This window comes from Chenopodium album, chromosome 17 (genome assembly GCF_948465745.1).
Source record: "Chenopodium album chromosome 17, dcCheAlbu1.1, whole genome shotgun sequence".
Classification (NCBI taxonomy): Eukaryota; Viridiplantae; Streptophyta; class Magnoliopsida; order Caryophyllales; family Amaranthaceae; genus Chenopodium; species Chenopodium album.
Genome location: NC_137850.1, coordinates 41,438,522 through 41,461,866, shown reverse-complemented (window position 1 = coordinate 41,461,866; position 23,345 = coordinate 41,438,522). Strand labels below are relative to the sequence as shown.

At 32.0% G+C, this 23,345-nt stretch overlaps 2 protein-coding genes, 1 non-coding gene and 1 pseudogene across 3 annotated transcripts; 3 read left to right on the top strand and 1 right to left on the bottom strand.

Annotated features, from left to right (window-relative positions):
* Positions 1-1,470: 1,470 nt before the first annotated feature.
* Positions 1,471-5,268, top strand: LOC145589735 (uncharacterized). Its single transcript, XM_081646414.1, has one exon. It carries the CDS (start codon positions 2,007-2,009, stop codon positions 5,196-5,198), a length of 3,192 nt encoding a protein of 1,063 aa, XP_081502540.1. The 5' UTR covers positions 1,471-2,006; the 3' UTR covers positions 5,199-5,268.
* A 309-nt stretch (positions 5,269-5,577) lies between these two features.
* On the bottom strand, positions 5,578-6,380 carry LOC145587999 (stress-response A/B barrel domain-containing protein UP3 pseudogene; annotated as a pseudogene).
* A 1,493-nt stretch (positions 6,381-7,873) lies between these two features.
* LOC145588997 (uncharacterized) lies at positions 7,874-8,350 on the top strand. The gene has a single exon (XM_081645575.1). The coding sequence runs from the start codon at positions 7,874-7,876 to the stop codon at positions 8,348-8,350; it is 477 nt and encodes a 158-aa protein (XP_081501701.1).
* Positions 8,351-14,005: 5,655 nt separating this feature from the next.
* On the top strand, positions 14,006-14,079 carry TRNAR-UCG (transfer RNA arginine (anticodon UCG)). Its single transcript has one exon. It is a non-coding gene; the product is annotated as a tRNA-Arg (tRNA).
* The last annotated feature ends 9,266 nt before the right edge of the window (positions 14,080-23,345 follow it).

The following is a 23,345-nucleotide window of genomic DNA, read 5'->3' as shown; positions in this document are numbered from 1 at the left end:
ATATGCTTTATAGTACGTAGAGTAGTAAATTATAACATGCATAATGTTGAATGATCCCTTATAAAAATAAGAAACAATATTAAGAAACACGTAAACAATATTACACAAAAATAAAATGAAAGTCTAAAACATTTTTTTTAGGTAAGAAGAAGTAACCTGATCCTACGTATCTCAACCTACACGGTTTTTTTAGTCCGGTATTTATGGATCAAATACATTGAGAGGGAGAGACTGAGAGGAGGGGGGGGGGGGGTTTAAGGGATTGGAAAAAAAAAAAGGCAGCAATACAATCATGGTTGTCCAACAACCACATGACCACCTGCTGGATAAAATCCGCCTGGATAAACAACTTCACCATAAACTGTAGGACCATATGGATCATATACTACTGGTACTACTGGGACTGGTGGTTGCTGTATAATAACTTGTTGTTGTGGTGGTGGATGCCTGCAGTTTCGACCACCAAATATACCGCTAAACGTACAGCTAATACCATCAGCTAAGTCGCCGAGAAAGGCCGTGACAAGCATTGGCTGCATTATTACCACGGCTATCAATAACACCACCATACACTTTGTGACTTGACTCATTTTCTTTTTGTTCTTGTTATATGAAAGATTGATTGGATGAAGTTAATTAGTGCATAGAATTGGATCAACCATTTATAATAAGGCCAGATAGTTAATGTAGAATATATAATCAAACAGACGTGGTTTCCACATCCATTTCATCATAATCAAATTAAACATCCAGCTAGACGTGCAGTGGCTATTCCTCATCCATCATAATAATGCATGCTTTGAAATTTAATTTATAAGTATATTTGTATGCCACTGAATAATTAACATGCTCTACATGATGGCTTTTAACTTTTAATAACTAATTATTTCAAGTTTAATTTAACACGTTTACTCTTGAAGCTAAGCAAAGGTAGGCCTTGGTCAAGCCTTGGATGAACTTAAGCAGTTACAAGATTAGAGTTGAAACTTGCGAATTGAATACCACATATACAGGCACGTAAGAGATTGGTTAAGTTATACTCCGTACTAGATTAATTTATCCACGTTATTCAATACTCGTATAATTTACTCCTCGTACTTGAGGCTTTTTCTAGTATTTTTATAATTTGGCCTGATCTGATTAAAGTTAAAGCATGAGAATTGTATATCAAATTTAGCTAACAATTTATCACTACTTAAAGTTATACTTGATTAAGTTATTCAAATTACCCAGTTAATTATCTTGTTGACTTGGATTCCACCATCAGTACGTACGTACTCCGTAGAATTTATCACTACTCTTTATTACTCTGTAGTAGCAAGTTGTTTACTCGGGTAAACATTTTTTTTTTATTTTTTATTTTTATTTATTTATTTTTTGTCTTTTTTTAGGAACAAAGTTTTTATTTCCTACAAGACTTGGTGTGAGGAACAAAGTCAACTATCAACGTTTACTGAATGATGTGTCATTGTGTCCAAACTCCAAAATCAGACCAAAAAAGTACTGTAGTTGTTACGCCATCATCTTCTTTCAGCTTTCTTCAACTTCACTCACTCCATGCGCTTCTCCAACATTCTTTCCTCCAACCTATTCACTAAATCTCCATACTTTACACTTTATACTTGATTCACCTCCAATTACAAAATCATAGTTGAATCCAACTGTTCGACCCCTTTGATTTTCGGATTCAGATACCTTGTTTAAGGTCAGTTTTAGTCTAATTTATGCTCAAATTTATGTATTTAGTATGATTTGTGATATTTGATCATTGCTTAGTTAGTTGAATTAGATACTTTGGTAGCTAGAAATCAAGATCTTACTTTCTGGGTGTTTGACCAAACCCTTGAAATTAGTACTTTTGCTGCAAGTGGTAATTAGGGAAACTTAGAAATCATGTGAATTTGTGGATTTGAGCAACTGGGTTTTGCAAGATTTGTGGTTAATTGCATTTTCTGAAGTGGGTTTCTTTCTATTTTGGTTAATTTGTATGAATTGAATAATTGATCATGAGGGTTTTGCCAATTTGGACTCTACATGTATTGTTGTTAGTGTTTTTGTTGATTGGATTTACGAGTTGCGAATTCGATTTGGATTTCGTGGATGCCGAATCTGAGGTGGAAGATGATGCTGTTAGAAGAGCCCCCCAATATGATCGGTTAGATGAAGTGAAAAAAGCATGTTCTAAAGTCATATCTTCTGCTACTGAGCTCAAAATTGATGACAATGTAATTGATAGGATTAAGAATGAGATTTTCTTTAATAATGGAGATTGGGAACAACAAGGAACTAGTGCACCATTGTTACCATTTGATGATAGACCACCTAGAATGTCATCTAGTTATGATTATGAGCTATACAACTCTTCTCGTTTGATGCTGCCGTATAAGCTTGTATCTTTCAAATTGACTGATGTTAGCAGTGCTCATCGGTCTAAAAGGACCATAGCTGTCAATGGCTATCTTTATTTGGTGATTACCTCTAGTCTCCCTTTGGCGACTATGAGTGAACGAGTGCTTAAAGGCCCAGAATTTTCCATGTGGAGCCAACATTCTCAGCTTCTTATTAGTCTCCAAGGGGTATATGCTGAATCGAGAAAAAATGGTGGGGAGAAAATGCTGTGTTTGTTGGGTAGCACCATGCTGCCTTCCCGTCAGCCTGATTCTAGTGATTCAGGCTCAAGCGATAATCAGCGAACTCTACTGCAGGATGAGCAAATCCTAATCGTTCTTAACATTCCAAAGAAAGCTAGTCTAAAGAACAGGGCCATTCAAGGTGAGGTGCGGAGTTTGAACTCGAAAACAAGTCCAAAGTACTTTGATAAAGTTAAAATCACATCTCAGATGCAGGCTAATACTCGTGACTATGAATTTAGCTCTGATGAGATTATAGCAAAGGCATGTAATCCATATCCATACTCGGATACTTCCATAAGTAGCGGCATAGAGCCCTACAAGGGTGCTGATTTTTGTTCAACACTTAAAAAAAATTCCATTGATGGGGCTTTTGTAGTTGTTCCTCATTGGCAATGCAATGGCACTGATGAATTTTGTAGCAAGTTTGGTCCTTTTGCTTCAGATAAACAAATAAACAGTACAGATGGAAGCTTCAAGGATGTGAGAATTCTTGTGCACAACATTATCTGTGTAACTAAAAAAACACAGGATAATGGTGTAATGGCAAGGGTTTCTGCAGTATTTAGAGCCTTTGATGTTCCCAACATTCTGTTCATCGAAAATCAAAGAAGTGGATTGGGAAATATGACGCTTGTTGCTGAGGGGATCTGGAATTCTTCCACTGGACAACTTTGCATGATTGGTTGCCTTGGAGTTGTGGGTGTAGAAGGTGATTACTGCAATTCTCGAATTTGTTTGTACATACCTCGGTCATTCTCCATTAAACAAAGAAGCATTCTTCTCGGTAGCATATCAAGTATCGAGAAGAGTAATCCCCCTTACTTCCCTTTGTCACTTGAAATGCTTTATCAGAGCTTGGATTACATTTCTGACAGTTACAAATATGCACAGCCGTTCTATCACTATTCAAAAATTGTTGCAGCAGGTGCTATACTGGAAAAATACGAGCCTTTCAATTTTGGAACTGTCGTCAAGAAATCATTGCTGACATTTCCTACACTTCAGGACTCGGAGGATTATTCTGAAAATCTCAGACTTCTTGCAGAAGACCTTACACTTCATGTATCAGCTGTACCTGATCCTATACCTGTTTCTCAGCCTTCAAGAACTGACATTGAGATGGAGGTGCTTTCTCTTGGTCCCATGTTTGGGCGTAACTGGTTCTCTAATGACTCCACGGCTAGTCTTGAAACTCCTTACCACACAAAAGCTGCTTACACTGAGAGACAGTTGCTTTTGAATGTTTCCACTCAGTTTAAGCTCAGGGGAGGACCTTATAAGAACTTTTCTATGCTGTTTCTGGAGGGTATTTATGACCAACACGTTGGAAGGATGTATTTGATTGGTTGCAGAGATGTCAGGGCCTCATGGAAGATGTTATATGAGAGCATGGACCTTGAAGGCGGCCTCGATTGTTTGATTGAAGTCGTTATTTCATATCCGCCCACTACAGCTCAATGGCTAGTTACTCCAACAGCTAGTGTTTCCATATCCAGTAAAAGGACAGAAGACAACCCTTTCTACTTTCAGCCAGTCAAGCTTCTCTCTCTTCCCATTATGTACAGAAAGCAGAGAGTAGATATCCTTTCTAGGAGTGACTTTGAGGGGATTCTCAAGATTTTGACCCTCTCTATTGCCATTGGTTGCATACTGAGCCAACTTATTTATACAAGAGATTCTGCAGATTCTCTTCCTTACATGTCTCTTGTCATGCTAGGAAGTCAAGTCATTGGATACGCTCTTCCTCTTGTTATTGGTGTACAAGCTCTTTCACGGAACAACAATTTGGAGGCTTCTGAAGATCTTGAGAGGAGCGAGTGGATCAAGGTAATTGACTATGTTGTGAAGCTTCTTGTTCTGGTGTGTCTTCTACTTACTGTTAGGCTCTGCCAAAAAGTGTGGATTTCTCGTGTCAAGTTACTTTCACAGAATTCTACTGAGACACACCGAATTCCCACTGAAAAACGAGTGCTTGTTATTACTTTGGTCATACACATTGTTGGGTATATAATTGCTTTGATTTCCCATTCCTTGAAGACTGGCCAAACGCCTACTTGGAATGAGCAATATGTGGACACAACAGGAATCCCTCACACATTGAAACCTTGGGAAACTCTTTTTCAGGAGTACATAGGTTTGCTTCAAGATCTTTTCCTTCTTCCGCAGTTGATTGGAAATATATTATGGCAGATAGACTGTAAGCCTCTTCGAAAACTATATTACATGGGGATCACTATTGTCAGACTTCTTCCTCATGTGTATGATTTTATTAGAGGGCCAGTATCTAATCCGTTTTACTCAGAGGAATATGAGTTTGTGAACCGAAATTTTGATTTTTACTCCGAGTTTGGGGACATCGCTATACCTGTTTTGGCGATAGGCCTTGCAGTGGTAGTGTATATACAGCAACGGTGGCATTACGAAAAGCTTAGAAACACTCTGGCTCTAGGGAAGCATATACTTCCTTCTGGATCAAGAAAGTACGAAAGGCTGCCTACTCAGTCAGTTGAAGCTGAGCTCGTTTCCGGTACCAATAAAAGAAACGCTCAAGAGAGTGAAGAGTAATGTATGTATGATATCAGACAACTCTTAGCTCCCTCACTTGTTAACTGAGTTAATTTTGTACTTTCTCCCTTATCTGATACCATGACTGACTGGTTTTCAATACAAATAATATACATGGATTGGTCTCATTTAGTCTTGTCGTTTTCGAGTTTAGCATAGATTAGATCATGAGAATGCTCTGTTTGGGAAATCTTGCTTGTTCAAACTCTTAATTAGGCTTCAATTCTGTAGTATTTCGTCACAAATTTAATTGGCCATTTTCTAAAATTCAACTAGTAAAACTTTGAATTTTATTCAAGCAATAATCAACAGGCAGAGAAACACCCATAAATTGCTGCTAGTATTACATGATCAAAATTTTAATATATGATCGTGAAATCATGAATCAAACACTAGCCGATTGATTCGGAACAACATAATGAACAATGACAAGAGAATCAATAGAATCCCTAACCTTATCTTTCTTATTAGCAATCTCAGAATTCGTCTCCAAAGAATCCAATTCATGAATCCCACCAAAAACCCCAATTGAGCAAATCTGAAACCCTTTAGCTCTCTCCGTCGAAAAATTCTCCCCAACAATTAATTGTTCAATTCCGCTAAAACTCCCTTTCAATCCGCTAATCAACTTGTTGTTTAAGCTTAATCAGCTGAACTCTAATGGCGGATCCAGGTTTAACCCCAATCGGACCATCGAGAATCTCCGCGACCCAATCGACGGCAATGAGGTCGTCGCAAATGGGTAAAACGCTGGTTCGAACAGCGGATAGATGATCGGGGTGGGAGGAGTAGTCGGCGAGGTGTTGTTTGGTGCGGTAACGAGAGTGGAGGATGTGGGTGAAGGAGAGGGAGGAAGAGCGGTTTCGGTGGAGGACCATTGGGAGAGTGGTGAGGGAGTTGAGAGAGGTGAGCATGGTGGAGAGTTGGGTGGTGGTTGCGGTGGGTTTGATGTTGAAGAGGACGATGTGTTCGATGATGTTGGTGGTGGTGGACATTGTGGTGTGGGTGTAGGAGAGAGAATGGCGGCGGAGGTGAGGGCGGCGCGTGGTGAAGTGTGGGCGAGTGGTTGCGCACAGCATTTCGGGTGAAGTGTTGAATTACTATACAATTATTTTCACTAATTGCGGTTTGCGGTGCGGTTTGAAAATTTTTTACAACTGCAAAACCACAGATTGGTCAATTTTAAAAACCACCCCAAACCGCAAAATTGCAGTTTGGTGCGGTCTAGACCGCACTCTGCACAACCTTATGTAGAGGTGTCAATTCGGATATTCGGATTGGTTCGGTGAGGTCGGATCTATTTTTAAACTTATATAAAGTATTATGCTAAATTCTTGTATCCGTGTGAGTTGAAATCTGAATTGGATATTTTTTAGGTTGGTTTCGAATCGAGTCAAGTTGATTATAGTTTTGACACTTATATGCACGAGTAGAGGTTTCGACTTGTATCTTATATATTTATATAGAGTATAACTATAGAATCACACACCTGAATTTAACACCTATAATTACGATATGGTCAAATTGCTTGTGCAGTGACATGTTGATCTACAACTCTACAAGTTACTCAATGAGTCAATACGAGGTACTCATTGGTTTAAGAACTTAATATTAAGACTTAAGATAAAGGATTTGTGTTGTATAGGTTAGGTTGAAGGTTGAAATTCTCCACACAATTCACAAATCATCTTAAAAACAATAAGCCACATTTAATAGACGGTCACTATTGAAGTAAGCAGCACTAGACCACTAGCAGTAGTCAGCCAATATTGGTGGCAGTGTTGGGTAATTTTTTTCATGAATTGAACCTTGTTTTGGACTTGGCCGGTGGCCGGTGGCTATCATAGCGTCATAGGCTCTTAGCTGTTTTGAGTATTACCGTGTTGTTAGCTTGTTTTAGAAATGTTCTTGATGAGGTAATATCTGAATTCACATTGTAATTTTTTCTTCTTCTGGAAGACTAGAATTTTGACTTGCAAAGCGGCAACCTACCATATCTTTCATAACTTGAGTAGCTGACCATTTGTAAATTGTGTTGACAAAATGACAAACATTAAAAGATTAAACCCAATGAGGATAAAATAAGTATTGTAATTTGTATATGATTCTGTTAAATATATATTTAAACCAAGCATATTTCTCCTATAAGAAAATGAATATGATAAGAAGTTTGAAAAAGAAAGACTATGAATAATTGAGTATACATTGATCGATGTGTAATTTTGTTATAAATTTTTAAACTTAATTCAATTTAGAAATTAAGTATAATACATATAGGCTCGTGGATGCGATTATTGTATTATAGATGAAAAAAGAAATTTATTTGAAGTAAGTAGCTCGTCACTCTAAAAATGTAGCTCATCGCACAAATTCAACCCAAATCAAATTGACCGGACATAACCCGAACCGATTATAATCCGAAAGTACATTTTCCATTTTGGGACCCTATTTCTCCAATTTCTCATCTTTAGAGATATGAACTAAAGGGCCCAAACAAGTAAGACCCTTAAATTCATAGCCCAAACAAACAACTTTAGCAACTTTACTTCAACATCCCAAATCAATCATCTAACAATCCCATATCCAAAACCAACAAACTTAAAGATAACAAAATCCATCCATTCATTCATCCACTTAAAAAAAAAAAAAAAAAAAAAAAAAAAAAAAAAAAAACAATGAACACCACTAAATTCCTCCATACCCAAGTCTTAAAATCACCATTAACACCCCTTATTCAATTCTCACAACCAAGATCACTCCCAAGAGTTCATCTCCCTCGTATTCGCAGCACGAGCAATGGCCAAAGCAACAACGAACAACCAACAATTCCTCCATTAACACCGCCGGAAACGGTGGAGATAAAGTTTCGTAGAGGATCAAGAAAGCGGCGACGACAACAAGAATCCGGTGAAACACCAATGATGAAGGCAGTGGCAGATAAGAAAAAATGGGAAGAAATGAGTTTGTCTGAAAAGGCAATAGAGTTGTATATGGGTGAAAAAGGGTTTCTTTTTTGGGTTAATAAATTTGCTTATGCTTCTATTTTTATTATTATTGGAGGTTGGATTTTGTTTAGGTTTGTTGGTCCTTCTTTGAATCTTTATCAGTTGGATACTCCTCCTCTTTCTCCTCAAGATGTGCTCAAGGGTTAATTAGAGGTTAATACAAGATTAATTATGGGTTATAATCATAATTATGTCTTTTTTTATTGTATGTTTTGTACCTCGATTTTGTAATGTCATCAGCAAACAGAAGATGATAATCATTAGTCAAGAGGCAATAAAATTGAGAGATTATACTTTTACTTTCGACATTTTAAGTTTGTAATGGTGAAAAAAAATGCTAACAATACGTAATTTATATGGACTCGAGAGTCTATTTTATGATTCATCTTTAAGGTCTCACTTTAATTAATTCAAAATTTAGCTCTTAATATTGAATTTACACGAAATATAAGTAGAATGATCATTTTTTTTTGGATATTTTAATGTACTAAGTTACTCTCGTGTTAGTTTGACCCAATTTGAATTTAAATGAGAACAAATAATTTTCAACAAAATTATTTGATCGTTTGATCATTACTTTCTAGCTAGTGTATTAATTAATATACGCTCTATTCTTTAGCTTTGTTCAGTACATTTTTTGATTTAACTATGACTTTTTTTTTTCTTTTTTTATTTATTTATTTATTTTTTTTTTTATTTTTTTTTTTGACAGAACTATGAGTCTATGACTCTCTTAAAAGGAAGGAAATATGAGCATTTCTAGATCCTAATTAGCATCTTTTGGGTGGGGGATTTGCGTACACACAACAAAAAAAAAAAAAAAAAAAAACTTTGAATAATTACTACTCCTTCCGTCTCTTTATTAGATGCCTATTTCTAGCATTTATTCCTCACAATAATAGAGAGAAATAGGCATTTAATTAAGGGACGAAGGGAGTAAAATTAGTTAAGAATTTACTTTGAATATTTATTTTTTTAAAAAAAATATGGGCCAACATCAGCTTAAATCTCTTTCATGTAGGGTTTCAGCATAGCAAAACCATAAGCACAGTACCACTGACCACCTAAATTTACATTTGTTGGTTTCTTGGACGAATTCCTAAACTTGTTACACGGCGCTAGGAAAATAATGTCTTTTGTCAAATTCTATGGAACCTTAGCTAAAAAGGCTTGTTTATTATCGTTTTTTTGTTTTCAATTTTTAATTTCAAATAACAGAAAACAAAAATAAAAGAATTGACTTGTGCATGACTAATTTTAGTTCATTATATTAACAAGTTTTATTATATCTAAAAATTAAAAACTAAAGTTCGTTGATAGTGATACTAAACAAGCCTCAAGTTTCGGTCTTCATTTCTAGTTGCCTAAATGTATGTCAATTTCTTCATTGATTTATCAATTGTTGGTCAAGTAACACCCTTTGTATCGATGTGCACCATGATGAGAACTATTCAAGTGAATAAACAGTCTATTTGCATTGTAAAGTGTTTTCTAGTCAACAAAAATAAATAAAATTAGGAAGCTGGTTTCTGGAACGTTACAAAGTAATTACAATGGACTTAGAAAAGTAAAGAGATAGTTGTTTTCTTCATGAATGATTATGGGAGCCGAGGTATCAAATCACAAGAAAGAACATCATTCACTTTGTACATTATAACACTTGAAAAATAACATCTAGCACCAAAATCACTCAAAGATAACATAAGAAAGTTCACAATTCATCATCACTCCACAAAAACACACATCACAAATATGGGTGTGACAATTTTTTCTACGCATGCATGCAATTGAAAATAACAACCACCTATATAGTAAATCCACTATGTAGAGTAACGGTCCATCAACGTTCTTATTAGTCTTAGAGATACTTCCAACTACCTTAATTAATTTTTCACAAGATTAAAATTAAATTAATGCTTGGTAAAATTGGGCAACTAGGAAATGGTCGTCGACCTAAAAACATTCTTGTGTACCATTATAATATACTTTAAAATATATGAAATTTATGATGATTTGGAATCTAGGATGATATATTAGGTGCCAAACACGGTATAAAATGAAGAAAATTCTCTTAGGTAAACTAATCAAATGTTTAAAGAATGTTAGGTTGTGAGATTGGAAGATGTGAACTCTTTTGTCATCTTATGAATGCTTAGTTCAACAGTTCAATCCACTAGGCTATTATGCTAAGTGGATATAGGCCCATTTACAAAATAATATTCTCCTCACCGGCTCACCTAGGGTGCTAATTGAGCTAGTCGATCACAAGGTGAGGGGTGCTAAACTTTTTACATGAACTCAACTCGTGCTCGCTAAAGTTTCTAATCAATAAAAATTGCTCGACTCGTGCTCATTAAAGTTTCGAATCGAGTCGAGTAGCTCACGATCTGCTCGTTAAGGTCTTAATCATGTTAAAATTATAGGCCTTTATTTCTTTTTGTTCACTTTGTATAATTTTCTTTTTTTATTTATTCATTATTAAAGATTTACTCTTTTTTTTTATAATATAAATTAACTTGTATTAAATGTCAAATTATTTTAAACATGGTAACTTCTACTACATATATGTTAATAAAATATATAATCGAGTTGCTCACAAGCTTATCGTGTCGAGTTAGAGCTTGCTCAACTCGTCCTCGTTAACATCTTGAATCAAGCTGAACTTGAGTTGAGCCAACTAACTAAACCAAACTCCCCTTAATTACTCCCTAGGGTGAGTCGAGCTTTGACCGAGTCGAGTTCGAGTTGCTCACAAGATGCTCAACTCGATTTGCACCCCTAGGCTCACCCTATTTTAAGTTTTTAAGTACTGTATTTCAAATGTCATTTTCCGAATTTGGTTCGTCACATTTTCATAAGAATTTTTTTTTTAAAAAAATCCATTTATAAAAAGTACATATCAATACTATTATTTTTAAAAGGGGAAGTTGGAAGGACACTTGTCCCACATCCTGTTTTCCTGTTTTAATTTTTTTTTTAATTACAGAAAAAAAAAAAAAAAAATCATACATCTCTTTCATCCCAATCCCCTAATCATACCTATTCAAAAAATTATTTTTGTAAAAAAAAAATCATTCATCTTCTCCATTTCAATCCCCTAATCATGCCTATTCAGATTGTAATTTTTTTTCATCAACAAAATAATTATTAAAACAAGTTTAGTATTTTATGTCAAAGGAAGTTAATTGTTCATAAACCCATCACTAAGAATAATAAATTCCTTTCTAATTCCAATTCACTATGCATTCATATTCAAAGTTTCGCTTATGTATGATCAAAATTTATTTTCCACATTTAAAAGAATTGCTATGTTTGATTTGCAGAAAGGTTATTGTGGACCAAATGACTAATAGTGATTGAAGTTCAACTTGGGCTACAAATTCTCTTTTGGTAAGCATGTTTCTTCTATTTTATGTATATTGCAGAACAATGAATTAGAAAAATAAATTTGTAGCCTTTATATGTATATATATTGTATTGTGGAGTACAGGATTTCTTTATAAATTGTTGAACAACATTTATAAATTGTAACTATATAAGATGAAAAATTGTAAATTGTTTAAATTTGACAGACTTTTAAGTGTATTGTACATTAAAAATGCTAACATAACAGTATTGTTATAATATTTCCTATTATTACTGGTATATATATATATATATATATATATATATATATATATATATATATATATATATATATATATATATATATATATATATATACACACACAATTCAATAAACAACCGTGCATCACACAGGTTTAAGACTTATTCTATATATATATATATATAGATTTAGGTCAAATGAGAAGAATCTTATAATGAAAAGAATGAGAAGGAATCTCATACATTCAAATAAACAGATCTAATGGCTCTCATTACCTCCTTCATTAATGGCAAAAATGTAAATATCCTTTTTTCTACTTTTCTTTCTATTTTCCCAATTCTCTAGTTCTCCCTCTTCCTTGTTCATATATCTTCCCCATTTTTTTCTCTTTGAGTTTAGAAGATGCTCTAAAATGATAATCAAGTGGAATCAAGTAAAAGTAAACATTGTACATGCTTAATTTTTAAACTAAATCGACATTATTCTTGTAAAATTTGTGCACGTTTTAAAACTAATTTGTGCATATTTATTAAGCTGAATATGCAATTTTTTTGTACTAAACGTGCAAATTTTTCCAATTATATGTGTATATTGCTAGCCGAACATTCTCTAGATAACGTCGTCGATCGATTAATCCTTATTATTATTAGGTTTCCAAGTTATTCATGACCACTATTACTTTCTCATTTCTAAAAGTACAACTAGAACTATGAATAAGCATTGCTGTAGGAGAGAACGAATCCAACACAACGAAGAGGAAAAACAATGATATAATGAATGTGCATAAATTTTGAGTCAAACGTGCATAAATTTTAAGTCAAATGTGCATAATTTTAGGAGAGAGAAAGAGAGACAAAAGAATTTGTATGAATCTATAGAAGAGAGATGTCGAGGAGGAGAAGGAAAGGTTAAAAAAAATCATATAAAAACTAAAAATGAAATGTGCATAATTTTCGAACTAATTGTGCAGATTTTTTAGACTAAATGTGCATAATTTTACAAAAATGAAATTTGATTGTTGGATTAAATAGATGGTCAAGATTTCTTCTCATTCTTTTCATTTTAAGATCCTTCTCATTGGATCTCAACCCTAAATATATATATATATATATATATATATATATATATATATATATATATATATATATATACTTTCTCTGTTTTTTTTATACATGCAACACACCTTTTAGCACGCTTATCAATGAGGTGATTAAACTAGGTAAACGAATGAATTAAGCTATGAAATTTAAACCTTAGCAACTTATCCCTTTCTTCTTATAGGTGTTAAAATTTTGTAAATTAATTTATCCGTTTACCCAGTTTAATATCTTTCTTAACATGCGTGCCAAAGGGGTGTGTTGCAACTAAATAAAAACGGAGGAAGTATATATATATATATATATATATAGATATATATATATAACAATTGCGCATTTGCGCATGTCCATCAATCTAACTAACTAAACCAAACTCCCCTTAATTAATCCCTTTTGTACTCTTTCTGTGAGCCTAAAGATTTGTAACATGCTTAACATTGACACTTAGATTAAGATAGAAGATATATATATATATATATTGGTGTTTAGAGAGCCACAAGGACAAGGTGAAATCGATCCCAAGATTTCCTGAAATCGGGAGAGAAGCTCTAACCACTCGAGCTATCCCTCGCTCTCAAAATAGAAGGTATATATAAGAATGGTGATTTCTCTTTTCTAATCAGATGGAACATATTATCACCTTAGACCTTAGTACGTTAGACACTAAGACAGTAAGACCAAAGTCACACCTTTGACTACTTGACTGCTTCGCCAATTCAATTCTTTAGTGTATCAATGAGAAAAATTCCTTAAATAAAGGACATAGCAATAACATTCACAAATATACTACGTGCGTGAAAAATTATACAATAGACTGATGTAAAAACCTTAAAATATTTTAAATGAGAATTACAATTACAACTCTCAACATTTAGTAATAAACTCACACAGGAGGTGGTATTAATAAACTTTTGGTGTAATATAATGCATGATAAAGAATGATGACAGAGTCACGAAATTTAGGGCTAATATACTAGGAGTCCTCTAGGATCACCTTAATTGGCGAATCAATTTCAAAATTGTTGCTTAATATAACTTGGTTTTTATATCCGCACAGAAGTTAATTACACATAAAACATCTACGCTTATTAATAAGAAGACCGCATAGCGCAGTGGATTAGCGCGTTTGACTTCGGATCAAAAGGTCGTTGGTTCGACTCCCGCTGTGGTCGATTCCTTTCTCTTTTTTTTTTTTTTTTTTCTTTTTTTGTATGTCGGCAACATTATTTGCTACTAAGATACTACTAAGAAATAAAGATTTAAGCTACCCTACGTAGTACGTACCTTCTTGATTATATAAAAAACACTTAGCATTTTAACAATTAAATAGTACTAGTGTTTGGTAGACTTTAAACAAAGATAATGCAACATATAAATTAGATTATATTAATAGATGATGCTATTTAACAAAGTTGATCCATGATGCACTAAACTTTCTATTTAGTATTTACAATTTTACATACATTACATTACTCTATCATACTATAACAAGAAATTAAAACTAGTACGGAGTAAGACTACTGACTACTGAGTAGAAACTAATCAATAAGATAAGATATACAATCAAATAATTTACTCAATTAACCTTGTTTGTATGATCATCAGAAGGTCCAGTAACAGCAACAAGAATGTCACTGAAACGACGTTGATCGGTGTGCTTGTTTGATGATGACGACGAAGATGACGATGATGATGCATCTAATAAAGGCTTGACGAGAAGAGGAAGTGAAACACCAATAGTAGCAATGAGGCAAGATGCTGCTATAACCGGCTCTTGTGCCACCAATCCTCTCAACTTCTCCATCATTTTCCCCCCATTTGCTTATGTAGCATAATAATATGTTATGTATGTTCATTTTTGAAGAATTTTGTTATTAAATTGGTATCTTTAAGTTATTTGGAATATATATAGCTAATAAGCTAAATAAAGTGGTTTTAGTTTGATTCACTAAATATATAATTGGTTGAGTTTGATATAGACATATGAAGATGGTAGTAGAACCCTCTAGCTTTAAATATAGTCCTATAATATTGTAGAAGCTTCATGCAACTCCACCTTTTAATATATATACATATATTATTACTTGTATTATTTTTTTAGAGCATATATGTTGAAAACATAATTGACGAGAACACAAGAATTTTCACTGTTTGATCTTTCAAAAAAAAAAAAAAAAAAAAAAAAAAAAGAATTTTCACTATTTGACAAGCAAGGAGAACGTTATCCGTATTTCGCAATAATAATGAGTAACACTAAATTGGGGAAAGGAAAAAATAAAAACTTTAACATAATTGTTTATGTTTTTTTCTAATATGAAAACAAAAATAATTAAGTCAACATTTAAAAAAAATTAAAAAATCGATGATTAAATTCTTGTACTTGCAAAGTGCAAATTAGTTGATGCAACTGCTATAGAAAATTAAAATTCAGCCTTCATATTAATGTAGGAATAAATTTTTAGCCATGTAACCTAAAACTCATACATGAGGAGACACTAATATTATATTGTAACCAAACTAATATAACTAAACAATCAAAAGCAAGGAGATCGATGAGACTACAACTAAGAGTTCATTTGGTATGATTAGAGGAAACATAGTGAAATGGCATTGAATTGAATGAGGTTAAGGAAAGGGTAATGGTAAGTGATAATAGCCATTAAAAATATAAATTTATCATCGAAACCGTACCATCAATGAGCAATTCAATCATCTTGTTCACAATTATCATCGAACACCATCACTTAGAAATAAGAATGACATTGAATGTTTGAATTTTAATTTTTTGAAATTTCCATGCATGACAACCTGAGGAAAAAAAAATTTAGGAAAACTTTTTGAAATCTCAATGATGTATGGGATGACATCATTGAAGGAGAAAAAAATTAATAGGGAGTGATTTTTATTTTTTTTTTTTTTATTTTTTTTATTTTTTTTTGACAAAGTAATAGGGGGTGATTGATATCATAATTCGAATTGTTTATTTTCAATTTTCATAGAGAACTACCACTCAACTTTGTGACTATATAGGTAGTGTGAGAAGAAAGGGATTTTGAATTCAAGCCATAGAGAGGTCATTCAATTTGTTAGTCAAAGATAGATTTCCAAAGCTAGCAAGATAGAGAAGTTGTTTGTTGAAGGTGATCTTGTCGTTTATCAAAGTTGTAGTGACAATTGACAAGTGATCAACATTAGATACACATGATGTTATATTTAATTTGAATGAGCTATTTTACAATTTTGTAATTAGCCTGAATGTTGAATCACATAGAAAGCAATATATTACACATATAATAATATGAGTACAGAGTACATAGCGTATTACTCCGTATTATATTATATTGAGAAATTTAAGATGTAATAAACATATTTGAATATAACTTGGCTTCAAACGTGGTAAAGTTGACCAAATACATGCATGCAAAAGGGCTAGACTTGGAATGATTCACTCAATTAACTACGTATCAATTTTGGTCAAAAGTCAATAAAATCTTCTCCTCTTAAAAAAAATAAAAATAATAAGTCAATAAAATGCTGTATGTCTCCCATCTAGAAGGAAATGTGTGCTAACGAAACGTGCCCAATTAATAAGCGGATTGACGGTGGACTATTTTTCTTTTGTGGGGAATATTTCTAAAATTAGTAAAACGTCAAAGCTGAAAATTTATATTTATTATACAAAAAAAGCTACAACTCACGTTATTAAATTAGTTTTCAAAAAAAAAAAAAAAAAAAATTAGTTTTGGTCCAATCTACAATTCTGCATTTAATTTCATGTTGTACCAACGGTACTGTGGCTTTTTGTGTAATACCGACTGTTTTTCCTTTTTGGTGTGTGTATTTAGATAATTTAAAGTGAAGGAAGTGTTTTATTATACTATAAATATAAATATAAATATAAATAATGATATATATAAGTATTAAATATACCTTCTAAAATAGAATTAAGTTGGGAATTCATGACAAAATTAAGTTGGAAATTCATGACAAAATCACGCGCAAATCGGTGTGATTAATGTAAATTTATTCTTAATATTTCCTTTTTTTAGTTCCTTATACATAGCCCTTAGGGCTATGTTTATCATTTTCCTAAATATAAATATTACTCGTACAGAGTATTTTCAAATTATTAGTCAAGATGAAACTGCAAGCAAAACATTACAATTATCAAAGAACTACAACCTCTGTTAATTGTTATTTGCAACTTTGAAATATTTTCTTCTCTCAAATAATACTTCAAAATTGCAGATAACGATTGACGAAGGTAGTATTATATCCATCTAAAAAAAGTACTACGAACTAGTGGCTATGCTATGTCACTATGTGTGGCAGTGTGGGGCGTATGGCCGTTGGAAATATATTACAAATATATTAATCATTTAATTATTGTTTCTTGTGTTAAAAAATTATTCTTCACTAGATTAGTAAATGTGTTAATTCAATCATAATATCATATAGGCTATATAAGGTTGAGTATGATATTTAAGTTAACAAGTAACAATGATAGCTTCCTAACTCATTTCTTTTAACTTCCCATAGTTTCTCCAATTTTTAGAATTTAGAATTCTTTTAAAGTACGACCTATCATAATCTATGCACTCATAACATAATGTACATTATCCTCTTGCTTAATGTTCTTTTACATAACGTGTATGTAATTATGTATGCATATTTCTGCTGAAAGAGAAGTGGATAAGGAGGAGTAAATTTCAAATTAAGATATGAATGAAATGTGCACGTAGTGCATCAGAAGGTATGACCTAAATAATTACAAGAATATGATATGTATGTTAACCTAAATCAACATATATAAGTACAAGAATACATATGTTATGTCATTACCTTACTGACCTGATAAGTGAAAAGTGATGCATCGATCACTCTATATTATGACAAAACTCATCAATTGCAAAGATAATTTGCATCTCTTTGATACCCGACTTATTTGAGACCATACAGTGCTTTAAGCCAGCAAAAATGTGTAGGAGGCTAGGAGCCCTTCTATCAACAAAACCGAAAGGCTGATGCATGTACGATATCTATTTCAAAACACCTTGTAAGTTAAAAATAAAAATAAAAAAATAAAAAATTCACATCAAGTTGTTGTATTGATCAATTTCAAACCTAGGCCAAACTCAAAACAATTGGAATGTATGTTGACATCTTTCATATGAATGCTAATTCTGCCAAATTAAAGCAACACATTACCCACTACTTGTCTAAATTCCCTTGCCGGCGTTTAATGAAGCATAGAGTTGGTTAAAGACAAATACTTATAGAGGAAGGATAGTAGACGACTTTCTCAATTGATGTTCTAAAAATGAACGGTCTATATTAAATTTTGTACTACTATAGTTTCTAATTGGACTTTCTGTCAAAAACTACCTAATAAAGCCCAAATTTTGTGAGAGACTACCTAATAAAAAAAATGTTGTAAAAAACTACCTATTATAAGTAAAATGTTGTGAGAAATGACCTAACAAAATGTTAATTGTTGTAAAATACTACCTCCGTCGGAAATCCACCATTGACCCACCTCAAAACACCCCCAAAACCATCGCTTTCACCCTAAAACCAACACAATCTACTTGAAATTGCTTTCACCAAGCCGAAACCACCCTCTAATCCCAAAACCACCACCTCTACCCCCTAAAATCAAAATCCCAAATCACGAAATTAAACCACCTTCACCAACTCGGAATATCTTCTAACCACCCCAAAAATAACCTTACCATCTTGAAAAGCAACTTATGTGGTGGTTTCGGGGGTGTTTTGAATTAGGTTAACGCTTTAAAATTAGATCAACGGTGGAAATTCGACCAAAGGTAGTACCTTACAACATTTAACTTTTTATAAGGTAGTTTCTTACAACATTTTTTTTATTAGGTAGTTTCTCACAAATTTTATGTTGTATTAGGTAGTTTCTGACAAAAAACCCTTTCTAATTTCTGTGTTTTTGAGAGCAATTTGTAGATGAGTTGTTTTTCAAAATAGCTATGTTAATAGTGGGACGAATTATGGCAAATTTATGTAGTACACTGTACACTTACTCCCTCCGTCCCTTATTGATAGTCTCTTATGGGCAATTTTCACGGGAATTAATAAACATTAATAAAAGTAGTAAAAGTATATTGAAAAGGTATATTTACATTGGGTATGCAAAAAAGTAGAGAGAGAAAGTAATAAAAATACATGGAAAAACAAAATTTACATGAAAAAGTTAAATTTGCATAAATATTATTGCAAATTGGAGGGAATTTTGGTAAAAATTTGATATTAATGGTACTTGAAAAAAGCAAATGGGACTATCAATTTGGGACTAAAAATTGGCCATACGGGACAATCAATAAGGGACGGAGGGAGTAGAATATTTGTTATTAAAAGTTTGCTCCACTATAATTTTGTAGGCAAGATTATTTTAAAATTTTTGACTTTAAATTCTCATTAATTGTTAAAATATACAAAAACTTATGTGAAAGTTAATTAAATCCATTTCGATGTATATATACTTTAAAGGGCTAGAAGAACATCCACCCTAGAGACCGTAAAAAGTCAAATGAAAAAGTTATTTTTGGGCCGGACTGACTAATTAACTAAAAGCATTAAGATGATGACTTGCTATTTGTCAATCCGTAGTACTTTGTCTGCAATAGGGTTGACTATCATTAAATTACACCCACAAGGCCACACAATATATTTGAAGGTGGAGAATGAGTAAACTCACTAAAAAAAAAAGGAAAAATTAAAATAAAATTCCAAAATTGGTTCCTCTAGAAGATTAGGCAATATAATTGGACATAAATCATGATATCACTATTCATACTAGTCACAAGAAACCCCAAAGAGGTGGCATCTCAACATAAAAGTTTAATATAATTTTAAAAAATAATAGAAGCTACTTCAACTAATTGGCTAATTAATTACTTAACAATATTAATGTAGAAAATCTAGATGAACTATAAGATTGGACCAGTTGTGACAGTACAAGAATGAATAAATCTTTTGGGTCCTCGTTTCACATGTATATAGTGACTTTGGATATGGGATAAAACTATAAAAGTAGGTTGGGGTGACGGAATAAGTACATTTTTTACCTACCTACATATAAATATATAAATAAAGTACTTCACATATAATATCTCCGTTTCATATTACTCGTATATGCAATTTTGGTATATTATTTGTGAGATATAAAAAATTCCAAATTTACATACTTCCTTCGTTTCTTTTTAGTTAACACGTTTCTTTAATCACGTTTGCCAACGTACAACTTTAAATTCTTAAATGGACGTGGTTCACACTAATTTATTGTGAACCACCAACATTAGACATAACATGATTGTTTTATTAATAAAAAAAAAGTCACTATATTAAAATAAAGGTTATTATGTAAAATAAAAATTAGTGTGACATTATAAAAGCTATAAGAGTTTAATTTTTTTAATGAAATTTTTAATATAATGATCAATATGAATAATAAAAATCACTATTCAACATAATGTCGTTCTTTAAATTCATAATAATAACATTAAAGGTCACACAAGTTCTAAAAAAAAAGGTTATTATGTTAAAAATAAGGTTACTATATTAAAATTAGGGGTCACTATGTTGAATATAATGTCAGTTACGTATGTATACACCTTAGATCCACAATAATATTATTGTGGACCAGGTCCACGCAAGATACTATTCATATCTTTAATTACCGATAAGCAAAAAATATTAATTTGAAAATATATATCATGACGAATCTAACAAGATCCCACATGACTATATTTTTCATTATGTATAAACCACAAAACACGGTCAAAGGAGAGTGTGTGAATAGTGTTAAAGTTAAAACATGTCAACTAAAAAAAGGAGGTAGTATAATACAAACCGGAGGTAGTACAAGTATATAATTATCTTGTAAAAAAAAAAAAAAGTAATTTTAATGAATGAATATAATTAAAGTATTTAAATTTTTTTTTTTTTTGAAAGTTAATGTATTTAATTTAATAAAAGACAGTTGGTTGTTTGTGGACTATTTCAATTGCTGTCTCTTTTGAATTTTTTGACCTTATGAAGAAACAAATTCAAAGGTCATCCCTTTTGTTGCCTTTGTCAAAAAGTGTCCTACAACGTACTCCGATCCTTTTCTAATCATTAATTATTACTTTGAAGGTTATTAAGTGTGCTAATCCATATTTTTGGGGTGTGATTAGCATATTTTATAGCGATAAATACTTTCTCCAAAAATGATTCAGAATATGTTTTCATACTTAATTAAGCTTTTGCATGTTTAGCACTGATGCGGGATTTTGATAGTAAGGGGGATTGAGATACTACATCAATGGCTCTAATTAATAGTGAGTGTGGAAATGCTTAATTATTAGATGAATTTGACTCAATTTATTTTAAATTATGTTACAAACACTGATTTATTTAAATGATTTGTGACTCGACTACACTTGAAATTAAATTATTACTTTTCATTTGAATTCAAATTAGTTTAACTCAAACAAATCCAATCCAAAGATTAATGTAGTTAAGTATGCTTGACATTTTATAATGTTCAAATTTAAAATAACCTAAGTATGACTATATTGGATTTTACTTAAAATAAACCAATCAAATGATTTATCACTTGCATATGACTTAACAAATCATCACGATATGAGTCTCTTTGTTGCTTTTTTTTCCACAATGGTTTCAATAGTTCAACGTGGTCACAAAACCCTGGCCTAAGCTGTCATAACACCGTACCCCTTAAATCTTGGCAATTGTTATAGATTTATACAAGTAAGCAAGATTAGTATACTTGATAAAGGAATAAGGACCATGACAATCATTGAACTATTCTATACGCCTCTAAATAAAGTTTTATTTATACTTTTTTTTTTTTTGCTTATTTTTGTGTTTAGGGATATGTATAAGAATTAAATATACTTCCTAAAATGAAATTAAGCTGGAAATTCATGATAAAATCACACGTAGATCGGTGTGATTAATGTAAATTTATCCTTAATATTTCCTTTTTTAGCTCCTTATACATAGCCCTAGGGCTATGTTTATCATTTTTCTTATTTAAATAATATATAGAAATGTTTTTATAAAGATATTTTCTCAAACTGAATCCTACATAAGCAATACAATTTCAGCAAAATAAGCTTAAATTATGCTTTCAAATGATTTAAAATGAAATGAATTTTGAACAAAAAAAAGTTGAATCACATAGAGCCAAAGCCAATGTCTAGATTTCAAATCAAATAATATTAAACGTTGTTTTCAATTTTCATCTTTTAAGTAATCATTCAAGCACGATATTTATTGTTAAAATGTGAATAGTAACAATTTTCTCCTTTTTAAATTAAAAAGAAAAGATACGAGCAGATCTAAAAGATGAAAAAATGTCGAGTGCCGACCGCTTAAGTGCTCCTCGAAATATGTGTGATAATGCGCGTACTTTAATAGCTCTCCAATTAGGAAAAAAATACATAATTAAAAAAGAAAAAAAAAAAAAAAAAAAAAAAGGTAAAAAGTCCTCTTTGTCTCTAGAAGGTCCAGCTTAGAAGGTCAGTTGGTGCTTCATAATTTGTTTGCTAATGACAATTAGTAGATTCATTTAGCAAACAATTAGCTTTACTATTGCATAATTAGCCAATTTGGAAAATTTTCAGCCGTATTATTACGCTCAACCTATAAGTCAAAATTAGATATTTTTATATTTTACAATGGCTCATAAAAGTCATCTTTCTTTTTTTAGTAAATTTCTTTTATGAATTCATCCATAAAAGATTTTAATGATTTTTGGAACTTTGTTTAATATGTTTATATGATGTATAAGGGCTAATTTTACTCAAATATTACTTAGGGTCTGTTCACATTTACTAAACTGAGCTGAACTGAATTGAACTAAATTGATTGGAGTTGATCTGGACTGAACTGAACTAAACTGGACTGAACTGAGCTGAAATGAATATTTTATAAGAGAGGGAAATTAGAAGCTGAACTGAACTGAACTGATTGGAGCTGAACTGAACTGAAATTAAGTAAATGTGAACAAACCCTTGTTTTCATGAAATAAATATATAACAATAAAGTCACTCTGATTCATTCATACATAAATTACAGATTTTAATTGTGTTACGTACCGATAAATTTATTTTCTTGTGATAAATATTTCTAAGTTTTAAAATTACTTAAATAAGTAAAGCAAGAGATTCACAATCATTAATAACATTTATTGTAGAATCACAATCCATTTTTATTCATCGTACTATAAAAGGTTGATAATCTTTTTTATTAAGATTGTATCCTCTTTAATTTAACTGAACTTTTTATTTGATGAAGAACGGGGGAATGATAAAGATTATAGTTTAATTTTTTTGGTGTTTAAAGAAGCCATAAGGACGGATGATGAGATTCAATCCCAAGATCTCTTGAAACCGGAAAGGGA